The sequence below is a fragment of the Mesoplodon densirostris genome, chromosome 11 (genome assembly GCF_025265405.1).
Source record: "Mesoplodon densirostris isolate mMesDen1 chromosome 11, mMesDen1 primary haplotype, whole genome shotgun sequence".
NCBI classification, from domain to species: domain Eukaryota; kingdom Metazoa; phylum Chordata; class Mammalia; order Artiodactyla; family Ziphiidae; genus Mesoplodon; species Mesoplodon densirostris.
This window is the reverse complement of record NC_082671.1, coordinates 38,750,404-38,775,649: the sequence shown is the minus strand read 5'-3', so window position 1 is coordinate 38,775,649 and position 25,246 is coordinate 38,750,404. Positions and strand designations below refer to the sequence as shown.

Sequence of the window (25,246 nt, the reverse complement as noted above, 5' to 3'; positions counted from 1 at the left end):
TGAGCCACGGCCGCTGAGCCTGCGCGTCCGGAGCCTGTGCTCCACAACGGGAGAGGCCACAACAGTGAGAGGCCCGCATACCGCAAAAAAAAAAAAAAGTAAAGGGTACAGTGTAGATGTTATTGCTTCCCTTTTCATCTTCATGAAATTTAAAAGGGAAAAAAAAACACAAATGAAGTTCCTGTCATAAGTACCTCATAATCTGTAATACATTTAATTATCTTTTATTCACACTAAATCTTGCTGGAAGTTATAAAAAAAGAAAGAATACAGATGGGAGAGGAAATCAGGGGACTGAGTTGTGTAAACAACTCGAGCCAAAAAGAGTTTGCTCCCTTGACCTAAACTCTTACCTCCTACCATTTTAGAACCTTCCTTAGCCATAAAGCAGGGTTTCCATCACCTTATCTCCTGGTTTCCTCCAAGGGACCATTATCCTCTGGGAATGTCCACATGGAGAAAGATCATCATAACCTGAAACTCCGTGTGTTGCAGTTAGGATGACAGACTCTAAGATAAAAGGCCAATTTCACTTAGAAAAAAAACAAATAACATTTAAAGTGCTAAGAACTGTCTTAAAAAATAAAATAACCAAATACAATATGTGAACCTTCATTAGACTGTGAATCAAAAAGCAAAGTTGGGCTTCCCTGGTGGCGCAGTGGTTGAGAGTCCGCCTGCCGATGCAGGGGACATGGGTTCGTGCCCCGGTCCGGGAAGATCCCACATGCCGCGGAGCGGCTGGGCCCGTGAGCCATGGCCACTGAGCCTGCGCGTCCAGAGCCTGTGCTCCTCAACAGGAGAGACCACAACAGTGAGAGGCCTGCGTACTGCAAAAAAAAAAAAAAGAAAAGAAAAGTGCTTTTTTTTTCTTTGAATAGTTGCCTTGCCTCAGCAATTATGTCCTCTTTTTTCTTTGTTCTCCTCATGATATCATGTAAAGTCTTTTTTTTCTTTTTTCCACTTTTCACAAATGCCTGATATTGCAGTGATGCCCCAAGGTCTGTTGCCAGTCCCAAAGCATAAATAATCTTCAGTGCAGATGAATACTTAATAGGCACAAAGTCCTTCCCTACAGGACTGGAGACACCATTTAAGAAATTGTGAGTTGGAGGGAATTAAGTAGTGGGTGAATTCATTCTTGGCACTGCATGTAGACACGTGTTCATACTCTTGGGATCACATTCTGAAACTTTTATGGTACTCATTCTATGTAGATTCCCTTATGTCTCCTGGAGAGAAAGCCCCACCAGTTGATATTATTTTACATGCCATTTTGGCTAGGGCTCTGTTTCAGCCAGTTCACTGAATCCGTACGCCAGATTCTGTCTTCAGCTGCAGAACTGTGTAAAGCTGTATCGTACCTTGTGAGCTCCATGCCAGGATGTCTTCATCTTGTAATTACTTTCAATGGTTTCCGGTGTCCTAGCGACACAAGCTTGTTCACACGTACCAGGCGTTCGCTGGACTGGATTTATTCTGTGCAAGAAACTGGATGGTTTTCACCCAGTGCCTGCAGACCCACTGGCTGCAGACCTCTCTGCTCCCCAGCACTGCCCCCCATGCAGGCTTGGCAGCACACAGTTGTGCTGCATGGGCTTGTTGCTGGCGGCTTTGCCCAGAGACAAGCAGAGCATGGGGGCCATGCCCCACCTTTTAGCTCGGCCATTGTGAGCCCTTTGGCTTTCCATGCAAGCCCTGTTCACATTAGTAGGCTTACACCAAAGGAGACCAGGCAAATTCATGGCGCCTGTCCCACAGTGAGATTATCCAATGGTGAGCCCTTAAGAAGGGATCCGACTCTGGGTTTGGCCAACTAAGGTTAGTAGCACAGGATTAAACAACGTGTTTGGGGACAGTCCTGACTTTTTATGTAGAAATCACATCTCTGAGTTATACTAGGCTCATTGCTACAAAAACTGCCTTCATAGTAAAAGAAATAGAGCCTAACTCAGGGATTTAGCAGTTGATCGTACACAGCTGAAACTGTAACTGCGGACATGTGTTTGGCCTGTCTTGCTGCTCACTTTTGGCAGGCTACCAGTGGCCCAGTAAGTCCTTTGATTTACAGCCCTGCAAAGCAACTAGATTAGGCTCTTAAAGTGGCACTGTCAAAATTCAGAATTCCAAATCTTTGAAAACAACTGAAATAGAAACACATAATGAGTTGTTAAGACCAAAATCGTCATCATCATCTTCATCATCCTTCAGCAGCACCATTATATCATTTTGTGATGTCTTTGTTTTTAAATTGGAGATGTTCAGTCGAACACGGTAAATGAGCTATGTGTCTATAAAACTGAGGCACTGAATTTTTTTTTCTTTTCTCTTTTAGTAATGAGCCTTAGTGTTCACATTGGCTTCTTTGAGTGCAGCATTTGGAGTTAAGGGGGTGTAAATATCAGTGTAATTTTTGCTGAACATAGAAAATCTAATACTGAAAGTTGAGTTCCATGTTATTTTGTTTCTAGACCCAGGCATAAGGTTTCTGACAAAGGAGTTGAATAGATGATCCTCACTTAATCCTTTGTCTGTCTTTGAGTAAGAGTACAAATATACTTTCCAAAGAGAAGCTGATTGTGAATAATTATGTTTTTTAGAAAAGCACTGCAGGTAGTTGGTATTTTCAAGGAAGAAAAAGGGCTGAAAAGTAACACCAGGAGTCCATATCAATCATTCGTTAGGGGCAAAATCTAGGGTGCCTCCATTCAGTTTGAGCTGCGCACATTTTAAATATTTTATCTAGTTTGGGGACTCAAATTGCAACCAAATTAATATTTTGGTTTTTCCTTTTACTCTGTGGACAGAAAACACATTTGGGCATGAAAAATAATTCTCTTCCTAATTCTCAAGTAAAATTTTAAAAGTAGTCAAAGTAGGTGCTTGTACCAAGAACAAGATAATTCTGGGTCATGGGTCATTCTTTTCTTCCAAATGGCTTGCATTGGGGTGGGAGGAGGAGTTCTCTGTTGTTCTTAATAATTAAGTAGCCTTCCAAAGAAAGTGATTGAAATTTAATCCTCAGACCACTGGAAGCGTTCACATTTCTCTGGGAAACAGATTCTTCTAAGCTTGCGTGTTATTGATCTATTAATGATGATACTGATTGAAAATAAAACCTCATTCATCAGTTAAGACACAGTCAGTACTATTAGCAGAAAAAAACGATGGATGTGGTGGTGGCAGTTACACTATGAATGATAGTTCTTGCAAAGCTTGCTCTTGACTCATTAATCAAAATGTATCTTTTATAGGTTTTTAATTTTTTATCAAATACTACTAACCATGGATGGATGGAGCAAAATGATTTTAAGCCATTTTATATAATCTTTTTCTAACTCTAGTGAATATTCAGTTGGGATATTCTAACAAAATAGCAAAATTTAAACATTATAAAGCGTTTCATTTCTAAGGAATTATCATTAACATCTTTATCATTGAATCACTTGAAAGTTATTAACCTCTGTGATTCTCTTTAATTTGATAGATATTATATTTGTTTAATAATTAATTTATTAAATCTTCAGTATTTTGTATTTGGTTTTAGCCATATGAGGTGGACAGATATGTAAGCCATAGTCTCTACCTGTCTTCTAGGATCTTTCAGAGTATTTGCTGGGGAAAACAAAAGACTTAACATTTTACAATGTATTGGATTGGCCCAAAAGATCATTCGGTTAGTGAATACACTGTGCAATAAAATTCTTGGCAAAAATGAAAAAATGTCTTTTATTTTTACTTAAAACAGAACGAACTTTTTGGCCCACACAGTATTACTTGGGAGCTCAGATCTATAATTAAAACAAACCTGAGCCTTAGTGCCAGACCCACCACATACTGACCATGTAACCTTGGGCAAGTCACTTGCCCTCTGTATGCTCAGTCTCTTCTGTAAAATAAAAATAGTAATAGTATCTACTTCATAAAGTTGTGCAAATTGTGAGTTACTATAGAGAAAGTGCTTAGAACAGTGTCTAATAAATGTTAGACATTGCCGTTTTTTTTTTTTTTTTTTTTTTTGCTGTACGCGGGCCTCTCACTGCTGTGGCCTCTCCCGTTGCGGAGCACAGGCTCCGGACACACAGGCTCCGCGGCCATGGCTCGCGGGCCCAGCCGCTCCGCGGCATGGGGGATCCTCCGGGATCGGGGCACGAACCCGTGTCCCCTGCATCGGCAGGCGGACTCTCAACAACTGCGCCACCAGGGAAGCCCAACATTGCCGTTTTTATTGTTGTTACTGATACATAAGTTTATGTCATACTTTTATGTTGTAATAAAGTATGCAGCATGGCAGAATATAATACAGCACAAGCCAGCTATTTTCTCCGCCTTCCATCCTTTGTTCATTCTACTGACTCGCCCTGGGTGATCTCAGCTAGCTCCCATGGCCCCAGCACAACCTAAAGGGTGGCAACTCTTTAAATCTTAATCTCCAGCCCTGTCTTCTCCTTGTGCTTTAACCCTGTATAGCCAGCTTCCTGCTGAAGGCTATCCCGTAAGACATCACACTCAGCTCACCGTCTGCTCTCTCCGCTTTCATAGACCTCTCCCACTTAGAAATAGCTATAAATTCTTCTGGAGTTCTGTGTCCACCGTCTCTTTTTTCTTGTTCCCCAAAATAGCAGAAGGCCAGCAGAAGGAAGGGACTTCCAGTTAAATGATAGGTAGAACTGGGTAGTGGAGGAAAAATCAGATTTTTCTCCTTTCCCCCGACCCCAACCCCAAGTCATGGCCAAGGACAGATTCTACCAAGACTAACAGTAGCCTGGATCTGTTTGAGAAGGGTATTCTCTGATATGAACTGGTGCCCCTTGTTTAGTAAATAGGTATTAGCCAAATCGTTTATGTCACTTGTTATTCAAAAGCAGATGATAGAGTAAAAGACTCGTTGCAGCCTGGCAGTGTTCATTCACCATTCCCAGCCAGGCAGCTCCCTCTATGGATTGTTATATTGGCCTTGCTGTACAAGTCTGAATCACTGCATTGTGATACGATGGGCTGGTCTCACCTGTTTGTGCTGCAACATGACCCTTCTCTGCCAGCTGTATTTTCAGGCTGTTTCAGGACCGTATCATCATTTTGCAAATAAACCAGTTGAATGGTTTAACTCTCCCACACCCCTTCCCACTGCTCCACCCTAAATATAAGAGAGAACAGACAGCAACCTGTAGACATATTCAAACTTGAAATTACCTCAGTTTGTAGGAGCACCACAAAAATACAGAGCTGTTATTTAAAACAAATCAAGAAGCCCGAATGTATAAGAACCTCATGTTTTAAGTGACAGAGAATTCTGTGAAAGGCTTTTAGCTTACAAGTTGGTGGAATGTAGCATAATTTAATGTCCTTGTACTTTAATATCTGCAAATGTCATTTCCGACTGTAAAGTGCAACTTCTCTCCCTGATTTCATATTATAGAATAAACACCAATTTAATCTAAAGGAAATTGAGTTCTCCTAACCCTACGTGACCCCCTGCTTCTCTCTCACAAGTATCAATCAAGACGGGGAATAACTAACATTCAAATCTTGGATGTTTTATTTGTATTTCATCTTTGAACTTACAGTTAAGATCAAGCAGGAGCTTCCCTGGTGGTCCAGTGGTTAAGACTCTGAGCTTCCACTGCAGGGGGCTCAGGTTCAATCCCTGGTCAGGGAACTAAGATCCCACATACCACATGGCATGGCCAAAAAACTAAAAAAAAAAAAGATCACGCAGCTATTTCTTGATTTAAAAAATAATAATAAAAAATAAAACTCCCTGCCTCATATTGCCAAGTGAAATGTTTCTCTAATCTATAGAATTTATTAAATTTTATGTATAGATTTTATTAAATATTTACTTTGCATTTTTTGTCTATCTTTATATACTGTCTTCATGCTCTCCACCATAAAATGTGTAAGTTATTATAAACTCAGCGTCATAAATCAAGGGACAGATGATACAAAAGATTGCCCAGTGCACTGCACGGATGCCATTCAGTTGACTTATTTTAATTTTTTTTTTCTGCAGGTCATAGAGCTGAATATATGACTACAAGGTAGGAAAATATTTTATCATAACTTATTGCGTCTCACTCTCTTCTCTCTTTTAACAAGCAACCATTTAAATGCTGCATGAATGAAGATATTTTGTTAATGAACATGGAAGATAGTTTGGGCTTGACAAAACAGTAACATGAAGTGTTTGGGGTTCTCACAAAAGCAGATTTGCTCTGGAAGATCTGAGAGTTTCCCAGTGGAATTGTAAAGCTCTTTAATGAGCAGCCTCAGTTTAAAAAAAAAAAAAAGACATAAATTGAATGGGTTTGATTTATCTAATCCAAAACACTTTAAGTTTCTAGAAAGAGTCTGATAGGATTTTTGATTTGATAATTTAATTAACAAGCAATATTATGCACATATCTACTGTGTTAGTTACTTCTTGCTCCTGTATGATGTATAAAAACTAGAGCTATGTTGAATACTCTTAGGATTTTAGCTCTGCCCCTGTTTGGTTTACTTTAAAAATTTGACTTTTAATGCCTAGTATCATATTGCACTTTCTTTCTTTTTTTCTTCCTTTTTCTCCCCTTTTTAAAAATTCTTAGAAGGATTTTGATGCTACTGCTGAGAAGGAAAAGCCTTTTTGGAAGCAGGTTCTGATTTAGGTTGGAGAAAGTTTGTGGCAACTTTTACTTTTCTCTGTCAACATTTGTACAACAGCCAGAAATTATTCTAATGGACATAGCAAGACTTTACACTTTTAAAATTGAGTTCTCTTTGAGGTAGGAGGCATTTAGAACACTGGTGTGTCTGTTGCAGTAATTGGCAAGTTGATTTTAAGGTTCTGCAATGTTCCTGCTAGGCAGTTTATTCAAAAGGAAACCCCTCTTACTTCTCGGTGAACCAACTAGGAAGATACAGCTACTGACTTGTCTAAACTTTATGAAAATACTGAGGTTTTTCTTCCCTATGTCAGTGACAAAGAGGCATATTACTCCTGCATAGTAATATGTGGCTTTTTTCACAAATAGTGTCCCTTTGCATTATCAACTATTTTACCTGTTTCTAAATTATAATTAATGTAAGGCAATTTTTAAAAAGATTTTTTTAAAGGAAGGAGTGCAAATATATATTTGCAATGAGGGCTGTACTTGCCCAACAGACTTGATATTCACATCATCCTGACTGGTACTTCCTCTCATCCACATGGGCATTCTACCTAGAAAGCCAGATTATCTGGAAGTTGTGTGGCAGGCACACAACCAGCAGGAGTCATACAATTCGAATGTTGAATGAAGGTAGAATCTGTTCACCTGATGTGTACGTGGTAGAGCCAGATCCATCAGTGCACCAGTCTGCCTGCCAAGCCAACTCTGCCATGGAAAGTACCTTGATAAGCACTCAGGCAGTTTATGTTAACCTCAAATCCCTCTCACAGCTTTAGTATCTTCATATTTGTCTCATACTTTTGATGTGTCAAGAGAGGCAATTTTCAGGCTTTTGGGAGAAGACTCAAAAGGCATCTCTCCGTTAGCCCCAGCCAGGAGTTTCTCGGCATCTCTCAGTGATGCAGGAGTAATTATCCAGTGCCACTGGGGGCTTTGGCTCTAGCTACAACATTTGCTTGTCCCCACTAATCAGTAACCAAACAAAATGAGCCTGTGTTCCTATTCCCTTAGCTTCATCAGCTGCTCCAGATAGCATTAAATGTGAAGTTCTTTGGACCTTGTTGTAATAACCACATTTTCTAGTTCCTATATTTGATGCTTTGATACCTTGGGGCCTTACTGACCCTGGAGGGACTCCCCTTCTGAGAGCCAGTCAATTCCTAGAGATAGTAAAGGGCTTGCTTACAAGTGTGCCTTTTGTGTACAAAGCAACCAGTCCAGAGCCCAGACTCTCAGCCACCTCCTTTATCAAGTCTTCACCTCAGGGCCACTGTTCCTCTTCCCCAGTCACCCAAAGGCCAGGTACCAGACAAATAGGGACAGCTCCCGTGCCCCCAGGGCCCACCAAAATTATTCAAGAACTAGCCAATCCTAAACCTACTTACCCTGCCTTGCCTGTTCCTTCCATGGGAACCGCAACAAAGGCTCACATTTTCCCTCATTCTTCCTTCCTCCTGAGCGACCTTGGTGCTTCTGCGTGTGCCCCCCTCCCCCATGTAGTAGCAGGCCCCCAACTCTTGGGAACTGTGAGTAACAAACAGTCTTCCCAATAACAGTTGTCTTCTGATCTGTTGCCTCACCATACCTAAGTAAAAATAAAGTCTATATTTTAAAATACTTCTAAAATAATGAAAAGAGTGGATGAAATCAAGCACATATGGTTAAATTCCTTGGTGGGCAGTTGTTTTGTTTGTTTATACCTACCAGATCCTTTCCTCTGTGAATGGCACAGAATTCAGTGTATAAACAAGATTTCAGAAACTTCAGCAGTGGCAGATTATGACTTGCTGCTTGGTGAAATTTTCCATGTTTGCTTCTAGGCACTTGCAAGGGCTCCTTTTAACCTCTCAAGCACCATGGAGCTTCAGGTGTTGCTTGCTGAATACCCCATTAGTCATAGGAGCCCAGCTGTTGGGAGGGCCTTAGAATTTGGCTATGGAAGGCGGTATCAGCAAGTTTGTTCCCCTACCTCTCTTGATTGCTATGATAATACCTTAGGAAGCTAGCCAGGCTTCTACATAAACTCTTGGGCTTTTGTTTCTAAACTGGTCTTTCAGAACTTTAATGAACTGAAAAGGCAATTCTTCCTAGAGAGTTTGCAGCTTAATAAAGGGCTTTACCTGATTTCCAAGTGTGGTGTACATCCTCAAGCCAGCCTTCCAGTTAAGAAGGAGTTTAGATTGGAATGTCCAGAGAGAAGTTTTGGGATTCTTCTTCCATGTATTCCTTGCAGCACAGTTGTTGAAGTTGAGTCACGTAATCCTGGCCCTCTTTGCCGTAAAGGGAGAGGGCGGAAGAGGTTCCCTCTCTCCAGTTACAGAGCAAGATGATGCAGGGTTTCTAAATATGGTACGTGGTACCCTGGATGTGCATATGCCAGAGAGACTGACTTATCCATCAAAGCAAGCAGACTGGAGATGGAGAGAGTCCAGAAAAGAATAAATGGGTGCATATTAATGCTCTACAAATAGGTGATGAGCTAGTCTGTTTTAAAGAAATAACAATTCATGTGAGCCTGGACCCACTGCCCCCCACTGAAACAAAACTCTATTTTTCACTTGTGACCCATTAATAGCTACTTTTGCATAAAATAAAATCCCATTAATTGCCCGAGGGATATCAAACAGATGTCATGTTATTTGCATTGAAGAATTATGTTGTAACTAAAAATATTACATTTAATTTCTCTATTGGGATCTATCAGAGTCCTAATTTTTATGACCTGTTGTCTTCTGTGTGACTTGTAAGCCGAATAACACAAACCTCGGTTTGTAACTCTTGGCCAAATAGCTCGCAGTTAATTCCATTTGTTTATGATGACTGCTTTAAAACAAACTAGCAAACAAATGTCAACTACAACATACAAGAAAAGAATAGTCTGATTGAATAGCTGGTATGGGTTTTGATATATAAGTAAAAGTAAATAAATGGGAAAGGGGAGGACTGTTTTCCTCTGTGGGTAGGGGTGGGGAAGGAACACAAGAATTCCTGTGTTTTGTAATTTTGATGTGACCTATGGGTGTTTCATTTATTGTTTGATTTCTGTCATGCTCAGTAATTATATTCCCTCTCTTAGGCCTCCAAATGTTCCCCCTAAGCCCCAGAAACACAGGAAGTCCAGACCCCGCTCACAGTATAATGCTAAGTTGTTTAATGGGGATTTGGAAACATTCATCAAGGTACTGGCACCAGCCATCTGGGTGGCTGATCTCCACGCTTCTTACTATAATGGTCTCAGCCTCTCATAAAAGGAGGCAGGTCATTATGTCCAAGTCTGTCCTGGGGCTCTTTGCTTTCCCAGAAAATCAATATAATATTTCCTGAAGTCAGAGAGAGGAAAGAATATTTGGTTTGAGTGCCTTCAGAAGAGGGAATAAATGTGGGTATTATTATACTGGCAAAAGAGAAAGCCCTCTTTCTTAAAAAAAAAAAAAAAAAGCCATAATTTGTACAAAAAGGAAAAGAGCTACCTGATAAAATGTTTTGTTTCTACTCATGCAAATGAGGTGGCACAAAATATATCTAAAGTCCATCGTTAAGCTAGCTCTGAAGCACAACGAGTTTCGATTTCCCATGACTTGAGGAATTCATTATATTGGATAAATTGTAGGACCCTGTGGTCTGTATCTGGATCTCTGCTGTGTTTACTCTGTCTTTTTCATCCTGTATTTCTGATAACGCTTCTAGCCGAGGACGAAGGAATTCACACGCGAGACATCAGGTATAGTGCTCGAGGGAAGCAAGGGCACAGCCTCTTTCACTCTTGATATCATTTTCAAATCACAGTCATGCTTGGCTTTAATTAGACTTTTTAAGGTCTTTAAAAGAAAAGTGTTTGCAGTTGGAAATTAGACAGGTTTATAAATAGCTTTACTTAGAAAAGAATCATAGGACTCAGACACTGATTTAAGAGGAGTAGTTCTCTAGTAAAACTGGATAAACTCTTAGGTTTTACATTATGTATTTGGCAAACATACTAAATTTGGGTCAGGGGCTTTTATTAAGGAGAGTCAATGTTAAATACAAATGTACATTTAATACTGGATTTTGGACCCTCATGTAAATTATACAAAAAAAGAGAAGAACTTACTCTTCCATAGCTAACATTTTATGACATGGGATGCAGTGTTTCTGAAGGCTAAATTTATACAGGAAACCACATCATTGATAACCCCCGTTAACAATATGTTACAGCTGTCTTGCTTTCTTTAAAGACAGATCTTTTATTGGATATGTACACTAATCGTTAAAAAATGTATGTGTGTGTGTGCATGCATGCGGACAGAGAGACACATGCATACATACAGAGATTAAAAGCATCTGACAACCTTAAAACTGAGCCCTAACCCTGGAATTGAGTGAAAAGTCACTGGATAACCTACAGAGCAATCACGAATCCAATGCCATTAGCCTTAAACCCAGAAGAGCCTTATTGGCTCTAATTTAATATGAAATTATTGTCAAATTTGATTATCTGGTTTCCCAGCCCAGGGCTCACAAGCAGGGGCAAACTAGATGGAGAGAAGGGAATGATAAAATGAAAGCACTGGGATATGCAACTGATGGCCTGGCAGAGAAGGAGAATATAGAAAAGCTCAAAGAAGCAGATGTGTGATTCCATTATATTTGATAGCACAGTACAAGAATGACTGCTTAAGGTCATAGGAAAGCACATATTATATTTTTAAAAGATTTTTCATTCAGAACAGTTAAAGGAAACCAAATTTAGGCACGAAAGGAGGAGTAAACCACTTATCGTGGAAAATTCACTTATGTGAGCTCTGCTTTGTCCCAGATGCCATATTAAAGAACCTTTGGTCCTAGCAGTGAAACAGTGGATACAGAGATCCCTCCACTTCTGAAAAGTGCCCAGTCAATTGAGGTCCCCACAATATCACTGTGAGAAAAACACCATTTTTCCTGTTTCCCATGGGGAAACTGAGACACAAAGGGATTTGTTTGAATGGTTGATGGAACACAGCCCATTGCTTCACTTCTTGTAAAATATTTTCTACCAAAGCATCTGGCATCCATGAAATTAAATTAAAACATGCACATTCATTACTTTTTGACTCCAAAATTCATGATATCTGAATGAAATAGTGATGATAGCTGAAAGATTAGCAGTTGCCTAAGCAAATGTGAAGATGAAAATATTTAAAAAATAATACACAAACCTAACACATTTTTATTTAGAACTTTCTTAATGCAAACATTTTCCTTTTAATAACCTTTTATTCTTGGTTTTTTTGTTTTAATCCTAAGTTCAGTTGAGTTGCAAACTAATATTCTCGTTTTATCATTTACATTTAAATATTTGTTGCTCTTTTAGATTACAGTTTTATAGGAATTGTTCACATAAAAAAAGTTTGTGTCCTAAAGAAAAATCCCCTCTCATATTTAGTAAGTTTTGATGTAATTATATGGCTATTCTTGAGCCAACTGGTCCACAATTAATAAAGTTTACATTCCTGAAACAAATTGACTAATTAGAGAAACTTAATGCAGCCTCCAGAAGTAATTGAACCATTAACTGGTTTATACACTGATGAGATTGTCTTAAAACCGAAAAGGAAACCAACCATTCCTCAAGAAGTATATTACCCATTCTAGGAATGGTAAAAAGTTAGATTGCTGGACTGCATTATTCCCACTCCTTGCCCTGTTGATTAATTGGAAAGGTTAGTGGATTCTGAATTGTTCTAATAGATAGAGACAACCAAATTTTTCTTGTGTTGCAGAATAAAATTCCACATGAATTAGTGCCTGATTTCAGCTAATCATTTTGAACCTCCATGTTAACCTTAAAGCTCTAATTCCTGAAAGAGCAGAGCCTGAAAAGAACATGAAAAATAACTCCATAGTCGGTAACCTCTTTTAACTACATGGAGTGCATGGCATTGATACATATTTAACTGTGACCTAAGCAGCTCTTTCATTTCATTTGTCATCCTGTACATGTCTTAATACATTTCCAGAATTCACATTTGCTCAGTAGAGTGCACTGACTATATTATGAGATGTGGAAAAAGAAGGCTAAGAGATGTTCCTTCTAAAAAAATGAGATCTAATGGGGTGTGCATTGGTGCCATTTTTTTCTCCATCCTTAAAACATGAAAAAATAACAGTGAAAAATCTCTAAGGATCAGTAAGTTCTGATGCCAACTAAATAAATACATGACACATTATGAGCAGCTCTAAAGCAATTCTCATATTATGCATCTGGAAACATGTAAGCCCTTTTACAACTGTCATCCTCTAGATGGTGGACTCTCAGGGATGCCACAGAGAAGATCCTGAGATGGCTGAATGGTTGTGTTTGGTGACTAGTACAGTCAGTCAGTCCTAAGATGCTATGCTTAAAATACACAGAGTTCTGGGGCTTCCCTGGTGGCGCAGTGGTTGAGAGTCCACCTGCCAATGCAGGGGACACGGGTTCGTCCCCTGGTCCGGGAAGATCCCACATGCCGCGGAGTGGCTGGGCCCGTGAGCCATGGCCGCTGAGCCTGCGCATCCGGAGCCTGTGCTCCGCAACGGGAGAGGCCACAACAGTGAGAGGCCTGCGTACCGCAAAAAAAAAAAAAAAATACACAGAGTTCTTTTCAGGTCCATTAGATTAATTACTTGTATAAATAACCTTTTAAGAAATGAGTGATTTATATATTCATTTCTATATGTAAGCCTACATACAGTAGAAAAGATGAATTAGCTGGACATCTTTAGGCACAGCAGAGTAAGTTAAAACACGATTGCCTTCAATGTATTTAATTTAGTTTGCCCCAGAACTGAAACATACCTTCGGTTAAATATAATTTTATATTTGGCCCTTGTGGAATATTTTAGAGGGAGTGTGTTTGGAAAAGATCATCTAAAAGAGTAAAAGTCAGTCTTTAACTAGGGTTAAACTATGAGCTTTATTATTATGTGTGATTTGTGCCTCTTCTTTGCGGTTAACTGGTTTCCATCTCTTTACCCAGGACTCAGGACAGATCATCCCCCTCATTGTGGAAAGCTGTATTCGGTTCATCAATCTCTATGGTAAGCCCTAAACTGCAATATTCTTATTTTAAACAATAATTACTAGGAGTATTTCAGTAAATATGTCTTTCCTTTTAATACTTAATTGTTGTGAAAAGGGGGACCTGGAGGACATGATGGGTTCTTTCATGCTCTTTCCCTTCTGTTCTCTTTAGGTCTTCAACATCAGGGGATTTTCAGAGTGTCTGGTTCCCAGGTGGAAGTCAATGATATTAAAAATTCATTTGAGAGAGGTACTTGCATGTCTGCACCTATAAGCAAACCTTGATAAAAAGTCATCGTCTTCTGTAGAGTGAAGTGGCATACTTATTCTGTATATCTTCAAAACCTTTCTCTGCATTTATTTCGTTGTGGATGTTGAGTTAAGAATCTATTTAGGATAGCTAAGAAATGAAGCCAAAATCATAAGACTTTGTTATCAAGTCTAGAAAAGCATATGAGTTTTGTATCCTGGTTTAGGACTGGCATTGATAATCCTCAGCACGTTGTCAAAGGTGGCTCATGAAAGGTTCTAGAAGAGTGGCAAGAACAGCCCTGGGCCTGCATAGCAGCTGTTTGAGGTGACTCATCCCAGCTTCATGTCTATTTCCTTTGTCAGGAACTCTCCTTCCTCTTATTACCATCCCCAGACTCCTTCCCTGTAACCTCAGTTGGTGCCTTACTCTTATTCCCAATTGGCTAAATAAGTCCTCCTAAACATTATGATTAGCAAAACCGTACACTTTAGCATCAAGCGGACCTAGAATCAAATCACACTCTTGCATTTACTAATCATGTGATTTGGGTCAAGTGACTCATCTCTTATTCTGGCCTCGGTTTCCTCATCTGCAGAATCCCAGGACTGGTGTGAGAATTGGGTATAATCCATGAAAGTGCCTAACTCTTTAGTAGTGGGTCTCAGCTGCTAATGCTCTCCAGTTACAATGACTTGTATTGTGTCTGCTTCTGGATACAGCTGCACCTTCCTGCCTCTGCTTGGAAGTCAAGCCAAGAATGCAGAGGGAGGGGCATCAAGGCTTGGAGACAAGGCAACCCCTCTTGGTCCCATTTGCCCTAACCCAGACTTGACACAGAGCCAGTTTGAAACCTTGGGTAAAGAGGTGAACTCGGAGCCAGATTGTTTTTCCTCTTCCAAAGCCTCTTACAGTGCGTCGAGCCGAGCAGCCTCCCCTCTCAAGGGCTAAGTGTCCAAGTCTCTTACATGGACCATATTCAAGATAAATTGAAGTGTAGTAAAGCCTCAGGTTCCTGTGCCAGCCACTGCAAGCAAAAACGCTTTATTATTTTTCCTTGAACATTCCCCTAGTATGTTGTTTGTTTGTGATCCCTTTGGGTAAGGCTTTCTCACAGTGGGCAAAAAAAAAATATTTTGGTGAATTCGTGTTCAATGATTTCCCACCCTTGAAGCAGAGAAAAAGGAACCACAGGTCCCTGAAAATAAGCTGCCCCAACAGGCAAAAAAAAAAAAAAGTTAAAATTCAATGTACAGGGCTTCCCTGGTGGCGCAGTGGTTGAGAGTCCGCCTGCCGATGCAGGGGACATGGGTTCGTGCCCCGGCCCAGGAGGATCCCACATGCCGCGGAGCGGCTGGGCCCGTGAGCCATGGCCGCTAAACCTGCACGTCAGGAGCCTGTGCTCCACAACGGGAGAGGCCACAGCAGTGAGAGGCCCGCGTACCACAAAAAAAAAAAAAAAAATTCAATGTACAATTTTTGTGAACTTTACAAGAGCAGACCTGTGAATAAAAAAATGGAGTTTGATTTAAAGCTGCACATTATGTTGAACTTCTTAAGGATTTTATTTCAGTTTGATTCTCAGGGAGGTGGACAAGCCAGGTCAGTTACCTGATCATTTTAAAGTGCTTAGCATAAAGAATAATATAATTTCATGTTTGAGATATATTTTTAAATTTTCCACTTTTTATGCAAATTCCTTGGTACTGTTAAGGTACATTTTCAAATTCCTCTCTCTGATTTCAAAATCTCCCACTGCACGGGCCTCCCTGGTGGCGCAAGTGGTTGAGAGTCCGCCTGCCGATGCAGGGGATACGGGTTCGTGCCCCGGTCTGGGAGGATCCCATATGCCGCGGAGCGGCTGGGCCCGTGAGCCATGGCCGCTGAGCCTGCGCGTCCGGAGCCTGCGCGTCCGGAGCCTGTGCTCCGCAACGGGGGAGGCCACAACAGTGAGAGGCCCGCATACCGCAAAAAAAAAAAAAAAAAAATCTCCCACTGCTGAAAGCAGCTTTCAAGTCTGCTGTGAACACCACCATGCCACTTTGAGAAGTATTTATTTAATTGTCGGTATTCACAATTAGGTGAATCCTATGGTATTTCTGATAAATGTTGCTGATCCATATAGCATAGCCAGACAGACCTATATTGTTTCTTTTTCCCAGTAGAATAAGAAACACAGAATATAGTATTTGAATTTATGTCAACCTAAGATAACAGATTTTAGCTTTAAAAAAAAAAGTTGGGTCCAATTATAAATCCCACAATATTTTATTTTAAGATTTAGGTAATTTGTAAGGGATTATTTGGTAGCATATGATAAAAAAAAAAGGCTTTATTTTAACCAACTATTTTTAGGTTAATCATGGGGTAGGATATCTAAACCAGTTATTTTAACTTTAGTAGCATATAATCTTCCATAAAACATAATTAAAAGATACATGTATATATAGAAATGTGTGTGTGAGTATAGAAACATATTTTTGTTCAGAGATAAAAAGAGAAGCAATGTGCATGTAACTAATTTTTTTTGTTTGGTTGGTTTTTTTTAGGTGAAAACCCTTTGGCTGACGAGCAGAGTAACCATGATATTAATTCAGTTGCTGGCGTTCTAAAGCTCTACTTCCGTGGGCTGGAAAACCCCCTCTTTCCTAAGGAAAGATTTAATGATCTGATTTCTTGTGTCAGTAAGTGGGCTTTTTTTTTTTTAACAATTCTTTTCCCACTAGAATTATTTCACTAACCAATTTCCTGGAAAAGGCAGTGGCCCCTCTCCCTGTATCTTCCTCCCCCACCATCACCCATCACCACCAAATTTCTGAGACCATTTGTTTTCTCTCTGGATCCAGCATGAGTCATCTTTCCAGCTGTGGCCTCACCCTTTGCTGAGTGGGCTCTGCTAAACATTCCTCGGGCTCCATAGAGCCCGAGAGCTACCCCGTTAGTATGTGGGATAAAGCAGAGAGGCAGGTGCCAACCAGCTGAAGGTGAGGAGGAGGCTGTAAGCATGGAAATGGAACTCCTTTTTGGCTTTTGGTTCTTGGTTTTCTCCACTGATCTTAGGAGTAGGGTAACTTATCCATCTTTGAATGTTACTTCAAGAAACAAGGCAAAAGGTGGGGACTTCCCTGGTGGTGCAGTGGATAAGACTCCACACTCCCAATGCGGGGGGGACCTGGGTTCAATCCCTGGTTAGGGAACTAGGTCCCACATGCATGCCGCGACTAAGAGTTCGCATGCCACAACTAAGGAGCCCATGTGCTGCAGCTAAGACCCGGTGCAACCAAATAAGTAATTTTTTTATATATAAAAAGAAATAAGGTAAAAGGAGATAAATGATCATTATTACAGTGTAGGAACAGCAGGTGGTAATTATCTGTCAGTGGGCATCCCCAGCTAATAGGCAGAGTTGCCCTGGGACCATGTATGATATATTATGAAACCCATAATCAGCAGCAGAGTAAAGCATTGCTGTTTTCTGCAGTGGGTGGGGAGCTCTTGTCACTACAGGAAGGAAGTTGAAAATACTGATACTGAGAATTAGGTATTTAACCTCAGTCACATCCCATACATCTATAAATGTAGTGTCCTTTAAGTCCAAATTCCTGGGCAAAGGTGTAGAGCTGACTTAAATCACATAGTGAGGGCTTTCATGAGAATCAAGCTTTACTCTAATGAACAAACCTCCTCTCTCAAACCACCCACCTGAATCAACAGGTCCAGTGGACCTCAGAAAATCTCTCCACTCACCCTTCCTTCCCCATTCCCGTCACCAGGGCCTTGGTTTCTCACTGGGAGACACTACGTGTAGGTTTTGCCCTCTTTCCTTACCTCTCAACCCCAGCTAGGTTCAAAAGGGCAAATCGAGTGTTACATTACCACCACCGCACCACCCCGTTTAAAACCTATTTCAATATTTCCCACCTGAAAACAAACCCCTTGGTATGGCCAATTCACAGAATGAAATTCTTCCTCTCCTTGATCTCATCTCCTGCCAACTACCCTGTTGCCTTTCTTTTATTTATTTGTTTGTTTGTTTGTTTGTTCCTGGCTGCGTTTATTTATTTTGGTCTTATTTATTTAGTTTATTTATTTTGGTCTTTGCTGCTGTGCGCAGGCTTTATCTAGTTGTGGCGAGCCGGGACTCCTCTTCTTTGTGATGCGAGGGCTTCTCATTGCGGTGGCTTCTCTTGTTGCGGAGCACGGGCTCTAGGAGCGAAGGCTCAGTAGTTGTGGCGCATGGGCTTAGGTGCTCCGCGGCATGTGGGATCTTCCCGGACCAGGGCTCGAACGCTGTCCCCTGTGTTGGCAGGCAGATTCTTAACCACTGCGCCACCAGAGAAGCCCCCTTATTGACCTTCAATTTCAACAGTAGCAACCTGCAGGCACGCCAGGCCATTTCCCACCTCCGTGCCTTTGCCTGTGCTGTTTCATCTGCTGTCCCTGACAGCCATTTGACATCCACTAGGAAGGATTTGCTGAGCTGGCACTCCTCCCAGACCGCCATCCTCCCTGGTACCCGGGCAGCATTAGTCACTTTCTCCTCTACTAATATTCCATTGTATACATATGTCTATAATTTTTCTTAAAGCCCCGCATTACAATTACTTTTAACCTCTCTGTCTCCCTCTACTACAGAGAGTTTAGGGAAGAGGCTAAGAACGTAGGTTCCAGACTCAAACAGCCTAGGTCCAAATCCTAGGTCCAAATTGCTCAGCAAGTTTCTTAACCTCTCTGCACCTCAGTTTCATCATCTATAAAATAGGGAGAACATTAGTCCATATATAATAAGGTTGTGAGAATTAAATGAGTTAATACATGTAAAGTACCAAGAAGAGTGCCCAGCATGGAGTATGGTCAGTGAAATGCCTACATTTAGCTCCATGGGCGTGTGAGGTCTTGATAGTTTATTCCATTTTGTAGCTCCAACACTTGGCATAGTTAATTCCAGTCATGTGGTGAGTGAATAATTCATAGTTGTTAAATAGAATTTAAATGAAAAGTCAAAATTCCACCAAAATTATTTGGTTGGCATCCAGGCCTGGAGTCCTAGATCTCATTGAGTATGAGTTCCCTGGTCATAATTACCTCCACCCCCGACCCATATAGTCTGATGCGTGTGTGGAATTCAGAAGTGTGCCTGAGTGTCCATTCCAAGGCCCTCACATAGCCTGAGTCATCACAGCAGCCTCTGACTCAGCTGGAAAGAACTGAGAAGGTGTCACACTTCTGGAATTCTCCTTTGGCCATGTGCAAAGATTTCCCTCACCAGCTTAGCCAGAAAGTTTAAATCTGCAAAAATTATAAGCACTCTCTAATATTCAGTGGTTCTCTAGGTACATACATCATCAACATTTATGTTTACATATGCCAACTGGATAAAGACCAGTGGTCTGCATTGTCATTTACCACTGCAAAATCACATCACACTTTCATTAGATGAGAAATATTATTTTATTGTGGTTATTAAAAGCTGAAGCCTTAGAGTCAGAAAGATCTAGGTTCAAATCCTAGCTTCACCACTTAACAACTTTGTAACCTTGGGCAGAGATAAATATTTAATCTTTTTAAGTATCTGTTTCTTTATCTACTTCATAGAGTCTGTGTGAATAAAGGAGATAGTCCATACTAAGTGTTTATAACATCATGCCTGGCACATAATGAGCCTAAATATATGTTGCTAGCTATTATCATTACAACTATTACAACTACTCCTACTACAAACTCAGGTCACATATGCCAGTACCTGGGTCAGCCATTTACCAATCTATCTGTCCAGCAACATATGTGTTTCTCTGCCATAATTACTTCACGTGCATTTAGAAATGATGTTAGCTTAACCCAAAAGTTGTGTTGGTTCCAGCATGATTTTTCCCAGCACAGTAAATGTTTTGTAACAATCCAAGACAAGCTTTCTCAAAATTAAATATGAAGCAAAATAGGAAGAACATAATGGAAAAAAGGAAAATCTACAGAAATATCTTTCTTTTTTTTTAACATCTTTATTGGAGTATAATTGCTTTACAATGGCATGTTAGTTTCTGCTGTATAACAAAGTGAATCAGCTATACATAAACATATATCCCCATATCTCCTCCCTCTTGTGACTCCCTCCCACCCTCCCTATCCCACCCCTCTAGGTGGACACAAAGCATCTAGCTGATTTCCCTGTGCTATGTGGCTGCTTCCCACTGGCTATCTATTTTACATTTGGTAGTGTATATATGTCCATGCCACTCTCTCACTTCATCCCAGCTTACCTTTCCCCCTCCCCGTGTCCTCAAGTCCATTCTCTATGTCTGCATCTTTATACCTGTCCTGCCCCTAGGTTCTTCAGAACCATTTTTTTTCTTTCTTGTTTTTAGATTCCATATATTTGTGTTAGCATACGGTATTTGTTTTCCTCTTTCTGACTTACTTCACTCTGTATGACAGACTCTAGGTCCATCCACCTCACTACAAATAACTCAGTTTCGTTTCTTTTTATGGCTGAGTAATATTCCATTGTATATATGTGCCACATCTTCTTTATCCATTCATCTGTCGATGGACACTTAGGTTGCTTCCATGTCCTGGCTATTGTAAATAGAGCTACAGTGAACATTGTGGTACATGACTCTTTTTGAATTATGGTTTTCTCAGGGTATATGCCGAGTAGTAGAATTGCTGGGTCGTATGGTAGTTCTATTTTTAGTTTTTTAAGGAACCTCCATACTATTCTCCATAGCGGCTGTATCAATTTACATTCCCACCAACAGTGCAAGAGGGTTCCCTTTTCTCCACACCCTCTCCAGCATTTATTGTTTGTAGATTTTTTGATGATGGCCATTCTGACCGGTGTGAGGCAATACTCATTGTAGGTTTGATTTGCACTTCTCTAATGATTAGTGATGTTGAGCATCCTGTCATGTGTTTGTTGGCAATCTGTATATCTTCTTTGGAGAAATGTCTGTTTAGGTCTTCTGCCCATTTTTGGATTAGGTTGTTTGTTTTTTTGATATTGAGCTGCCTGTATATTTTGGAGATTAATCCTTTGTCCGTTGATTTGTTTGCAAATATTTTCTCCCATTCTGAGGGTTGTCTTTTCGTCTTGTTTTTGGTTTCCTTTGCTGTGCAAAAGCTTTTAAGTTTCATTAGGTCCCATTTGCTTTTTTTTGTTTTTATTTCCATTTCTCTAGGAGGTGGGTCTGAAAGGATCTTGCTGTGATGTATGTCATAGAGTGTTCTGCCTATGTTTTCCTCTAAGAGTTTGATAGTGTCTGGCCTTACATTTAGGTCTTTAATCCATTTTGAGTTTATTTTCGTGTATGGTGTTAGGAAATGTTCGAATTTCATTCTTTTACATGTAGCTGTCCAGTTTTCCCAGCACCACTTATTGAAGAGGCTGTCTTTACTCCATTGTATATTCTTGCCTCCTTTGTCAAAGATAAGGTGACCCTATGTGCGTGGGTTTATCTCTGGGCTTTCTATCCTGTTCCATTGATCTATATTTCTGTTTTTGTGCCAGTATCATACTGTCTTGATTACTGCAGATTTGTAGTATAGTCTGAAGTCCAGGAGCCTGATTCCTCCAGCTCTGTTTTTCTTTCTCAAGATTGCTTTGGCTATTCAAGGTCTTTTGTGTTTCCATACAAATTGTGCAATTTTTTGTTCTAGTTCTGTGAAAAATGCCAGTGGTAGTTTGATAGGGATTGCACTGAATCTGTAGATTCCTTTGGGTAGTAGAGTCATTTTCACAATGTTGATTCTTCCAATCCAAGAACATGGTATATCTCTCCATCTGTTTGTATCATCTTTAATTTCTTTCATCAGTGTCTTATAATTCTCTGAGTACAGGTCTTTTGTCTCCTTAGGTAGGTTTATTCCTAAGTATTTTATTCCTTTTGTTGCAATGGTAAATGGGAATGTTTCCTTACTTTCTCTTTCAAATTTTTCATCATTAGTGTACAGGAATGCAAGAGATATCTGTGCATTAATTTTATATCATGCTACTTCACCAAATTCATTGATTAGCTCTAGTAGTTTTCTGGTAGCATCTTTGGGATTCTCTATGTATAGTATCATGTCATCTGCAAACAGTGACAGTTTTACTTCTTTTTTTCCGATTTGGATTCCTTTTATTTCTTTTTCTTCTCTGATTGAAGTGGCTAAAACTTCCAAAACTATGTTTAGTAAGAGTGGTGAGAGTGGGCAACCTTGTCTTGTTCCTGATCTTAGTGGAAATGCTTTCAGTTTTTCACCATTGAGAACGATGTTGGCTGTGGGTTTGTCATATATGGCCTTTATTATGTTGAGGTAGGTTCCCTCTATGCCTACTTTATGGACTGTTTTGATCATAAATGGGTGTTCAATTTTGTTGAAAGCTTTTTCTGCATCTATTGAGATGATCATATGGTTTTTCTCCTTCAGTTTGTTAATGTGGTTTATCACATTGATTGATTTGCGTATATTGAAGAATCCTTGCATTCCTGGGATAAACCCCACTTGATCATGGTGTATGATCCTTTTAATGTGCTGTTGGATTCTGTTTGCTCGTATTTTGTGGAGGATTTTTGCATCTATGTTCATCAGTGATACTGGTCTGTAGTTTTTTTTGTGTGACATCTTTGGTTTTGGTATCAGGGTGATGGTGGCCTCATAGAATGAGTTTGGGAGTGTTCCTCCCTCTGCTATATTTTGGAAGAGTTTGAGAAGAATAGGTGTTAGCTCTTCTCTAAATGTTTGACAGAATTTGCCTGTGAAGCCATCTGGTCCTGGGCTTTTGTTTGTTGGAAGATTGTTTTTTTTTTTTTTTTTTTTGTGGTACGCGGGCCTCTCACTGTTGTGGCCTCTCCCGCTGTGGAGCACAGGCTCCGGATGTGCAGGCTCAGCGGCCATGGCTCACGGGCCCAGCCGCTCTGCGGCATGTGGGATCTTCCCGGACCGGGGCACGAACCCGTGTCCCCTGCATCAGCAGGCGGACTCTCATCCTCTGCGCCACCAGGAATTCCTATTGGAAGATTTTTAATCACAGTTTCAATTTCAGTGCTTGTGATTGGTCTGTTTATATTTTCTATTTCTTCCTGGTTCAGTCTCGGAAGGTTGTGCATTTCTACGAATTTATCCATTTCTTCCTGGTTGTCCATTTTATTGGCATAGAGTTGCTTGTAGTAATCTCTCATGATCTTTGTATTTCTGCAGTGTCAGTTGTTACTTCTCCTTTTTCATTTCTAATTCTATTGATTTGAGTCTTCTCCCTTTTTTTCTTGATGAGTCTGGCTAATGGTTTATCAATTTTGTTTATCTTCTCAAAGAACCAGCTTTTAGTTTTATTGATTTTGCTATCATATCCTTCATTTCTTTTTCATTTATTTTTGATCTGATCTTTATGATTTCTTTCCTTCTGCTATCTTTGGAGTGTTTTTGTTCTTCTTTCTCTAATTGCTTTAGGTGTAAAGTTAGGTTGTTTATTTGAGATGTTTCTTGTTTCTTAAGGTAGGATTGTATTGCTATAAACTTCCCTGTTAGAACTGCTTTTACTGCATCCTGTAGGTTTTGGGTCGTCATGTTTTCATTGTCATTTGTTTCTAGGTATTTTTTTATTTCCTCTTTGATTTCTTCAGTGATCTCTTGGTTATTTAGTAGTGTATTGTTTAGCCTCCATGTGTTTGTATTTTTTACAGATTTTTTCCTGTAATTGATAACTAGTCTAATAACATTGAGGTCAGAAAAGATACTTCATACGATTTCAATTTTCTTAAATTTACCAAGGCTTGATTTGTGACCCATGATATGATCTATCCTGGAGAATGTTCCTGAGCACTTGAGAAGAAAGTGTATTGTGTTGTTTTTGGATGGAATGTCCTATAAATATCAATTAAGTCCATCTTGTTTAATGTATCATTTAAAGCTTGTGTTTCCTTATTTATTTTCATTTTGGATGATCTGTCCATTGGTGAAAGTGGGGTGTTAAAGTCCCCTACTATGATTGTGTTACTGTCAATTTCCCCTTTTATGGCTGTTAGCATTTGCCGTAAGTATTGAGGTGCTCCTATGTTGGGTGCATAAATATTTATAATTGTTATATCTTCTTCTTGGATTGATCCCTTGATCATTATGTAGTGTCCTTCTTTGTCTCTTGTAATAGCCTTTATTTTTAAAGTCTGTTTTGTCTGATATGAGAAGTGCTACTCCAACTTTCTTTTGATTTCCATTTGCATGGAATATCTTTTTCCATCCCCTCACTTTCAGTCTGTATGTGTCCCTAGGTCTGAAGTGGGTCTCTTGTAGACAGCATATATATGGGTCTTGTTTTTGTATCCATTCAGCCAGTCTGTGTCTTATGGTTGGAACGTTTAATCCATTTACATTTAAGGTAGTTATAGATATGTGTGTTCCTATTACCATTTTCTTAATCATTTTGGGTTTGTTATTGTAGGTCTTTTCCTTCTCCTGTGTTTCCTGCCTAGAGAAGTTCCTTTAGGATTTGTTGTAAAGCTGGTTTGATGGTGCTGAATTCTCTTAGCTTTTGCTTGTCTGTAAAGGTTTTAATTTCTCTGTCAAATCTGAATGAGATCCTTGCTGGATAGAGTAATGTTGGTTGTAGGTTTTTCTCTTCCATCTCTTTAAATATGTCCTGCCACTCCCTTCTGGCTTGCAGAGTTTCTGCTGAAAGATCAGCTGTTAATCTTATAGGGATTCCTTTGTATGTTATTTGTTGCTTTTCTCTTGCTGCTTTTAATATTTTTTTTGTTTGTATTTAATTTTTGATAGCTTGATTAATATGTGTCTTGGCATATTTCTCCTTGGATTTATCCTGTATGGGACTCTGTGCTTCCTGGACTTGATTGACTATTTCCTGTCCCGTATTAAGGAAGTTTTCAACTATAATCTCTTCAAATATTTTCTCAGTCCCTTTCTTTTTCTCTTCATCTTCTGGGACCCCTATAATTCAAATGTTGGTGCATTTAATGTTGTCTCAGGGGTCTCTGTGACTGTCCTCAATTCTTTTCATTCTTTTTTCTTTATTCTTCTCTGTGGTAGTTATTTCTACTATTTTATCTTCCAGGTCACTTATCCGTTCTTCTGCCTCAGTTATTCTGCTATTGATCCCTTCTAGAGAATTTTTAATTTCATTTATTGTGTTGTTCATCACTGTTTGTTTGCTCTTTAGTTCTTCTAGGTCCTTGTTAATTGTTTCTTGTATTTTCTCCATTCTATTTCCAAGATTTTGGATCATCTTTACTATCATTACTCTGAATTCTTTTCCAGGTAGGCTGCCTATTTCCTCTTCATTTGTTTGGTCTGGTGGGTTTTTACCTTGCTCCTTCATCTGCTGTGTGTTTC

At 39.8% G+C, this 25,246-nt stretch overlaps 1 protein-coding gene across 1 annotated transcript in view; it reads left to right on the top strand.

Moving 5' to 3' along the window:
- The window catches only part of SRGAP1 (SLIT-ROBO Rho GTPase activating protein 1), a 283,402-nt gene that overhangs the window by 216,203 nt on the left and 41,953 nt on the right, over nucleotides 1-25,246 (top strand). Inside the window, exons 11-15 of the mRNA XM_060112684.1 lie at nucleotides 6,014-6,041; nucleotides 9,730-9,832; nucleotides 13,631-13,691; nucleotides 13,847-13,924; nucleotides 16,474-16,608. Coding sequence (XP_059968667.1) covers nucleotides 6,014-6,041; nucleotides 9,730-9,832; nucleotides 13,631-13,691; nucleotides 13,847-13,924; nucleotides 16,474-16,608 — 405 coding nt within the window. The remainder of the gene's footprint in view (nucleotides 1-6,013; nucleotides 6,042-9,729; nucleotides 9,833-13,630; nucleotides 13,692-13,846; nucleotides 13,925-16,473; nucleotides 16,609-25,246) is intronic.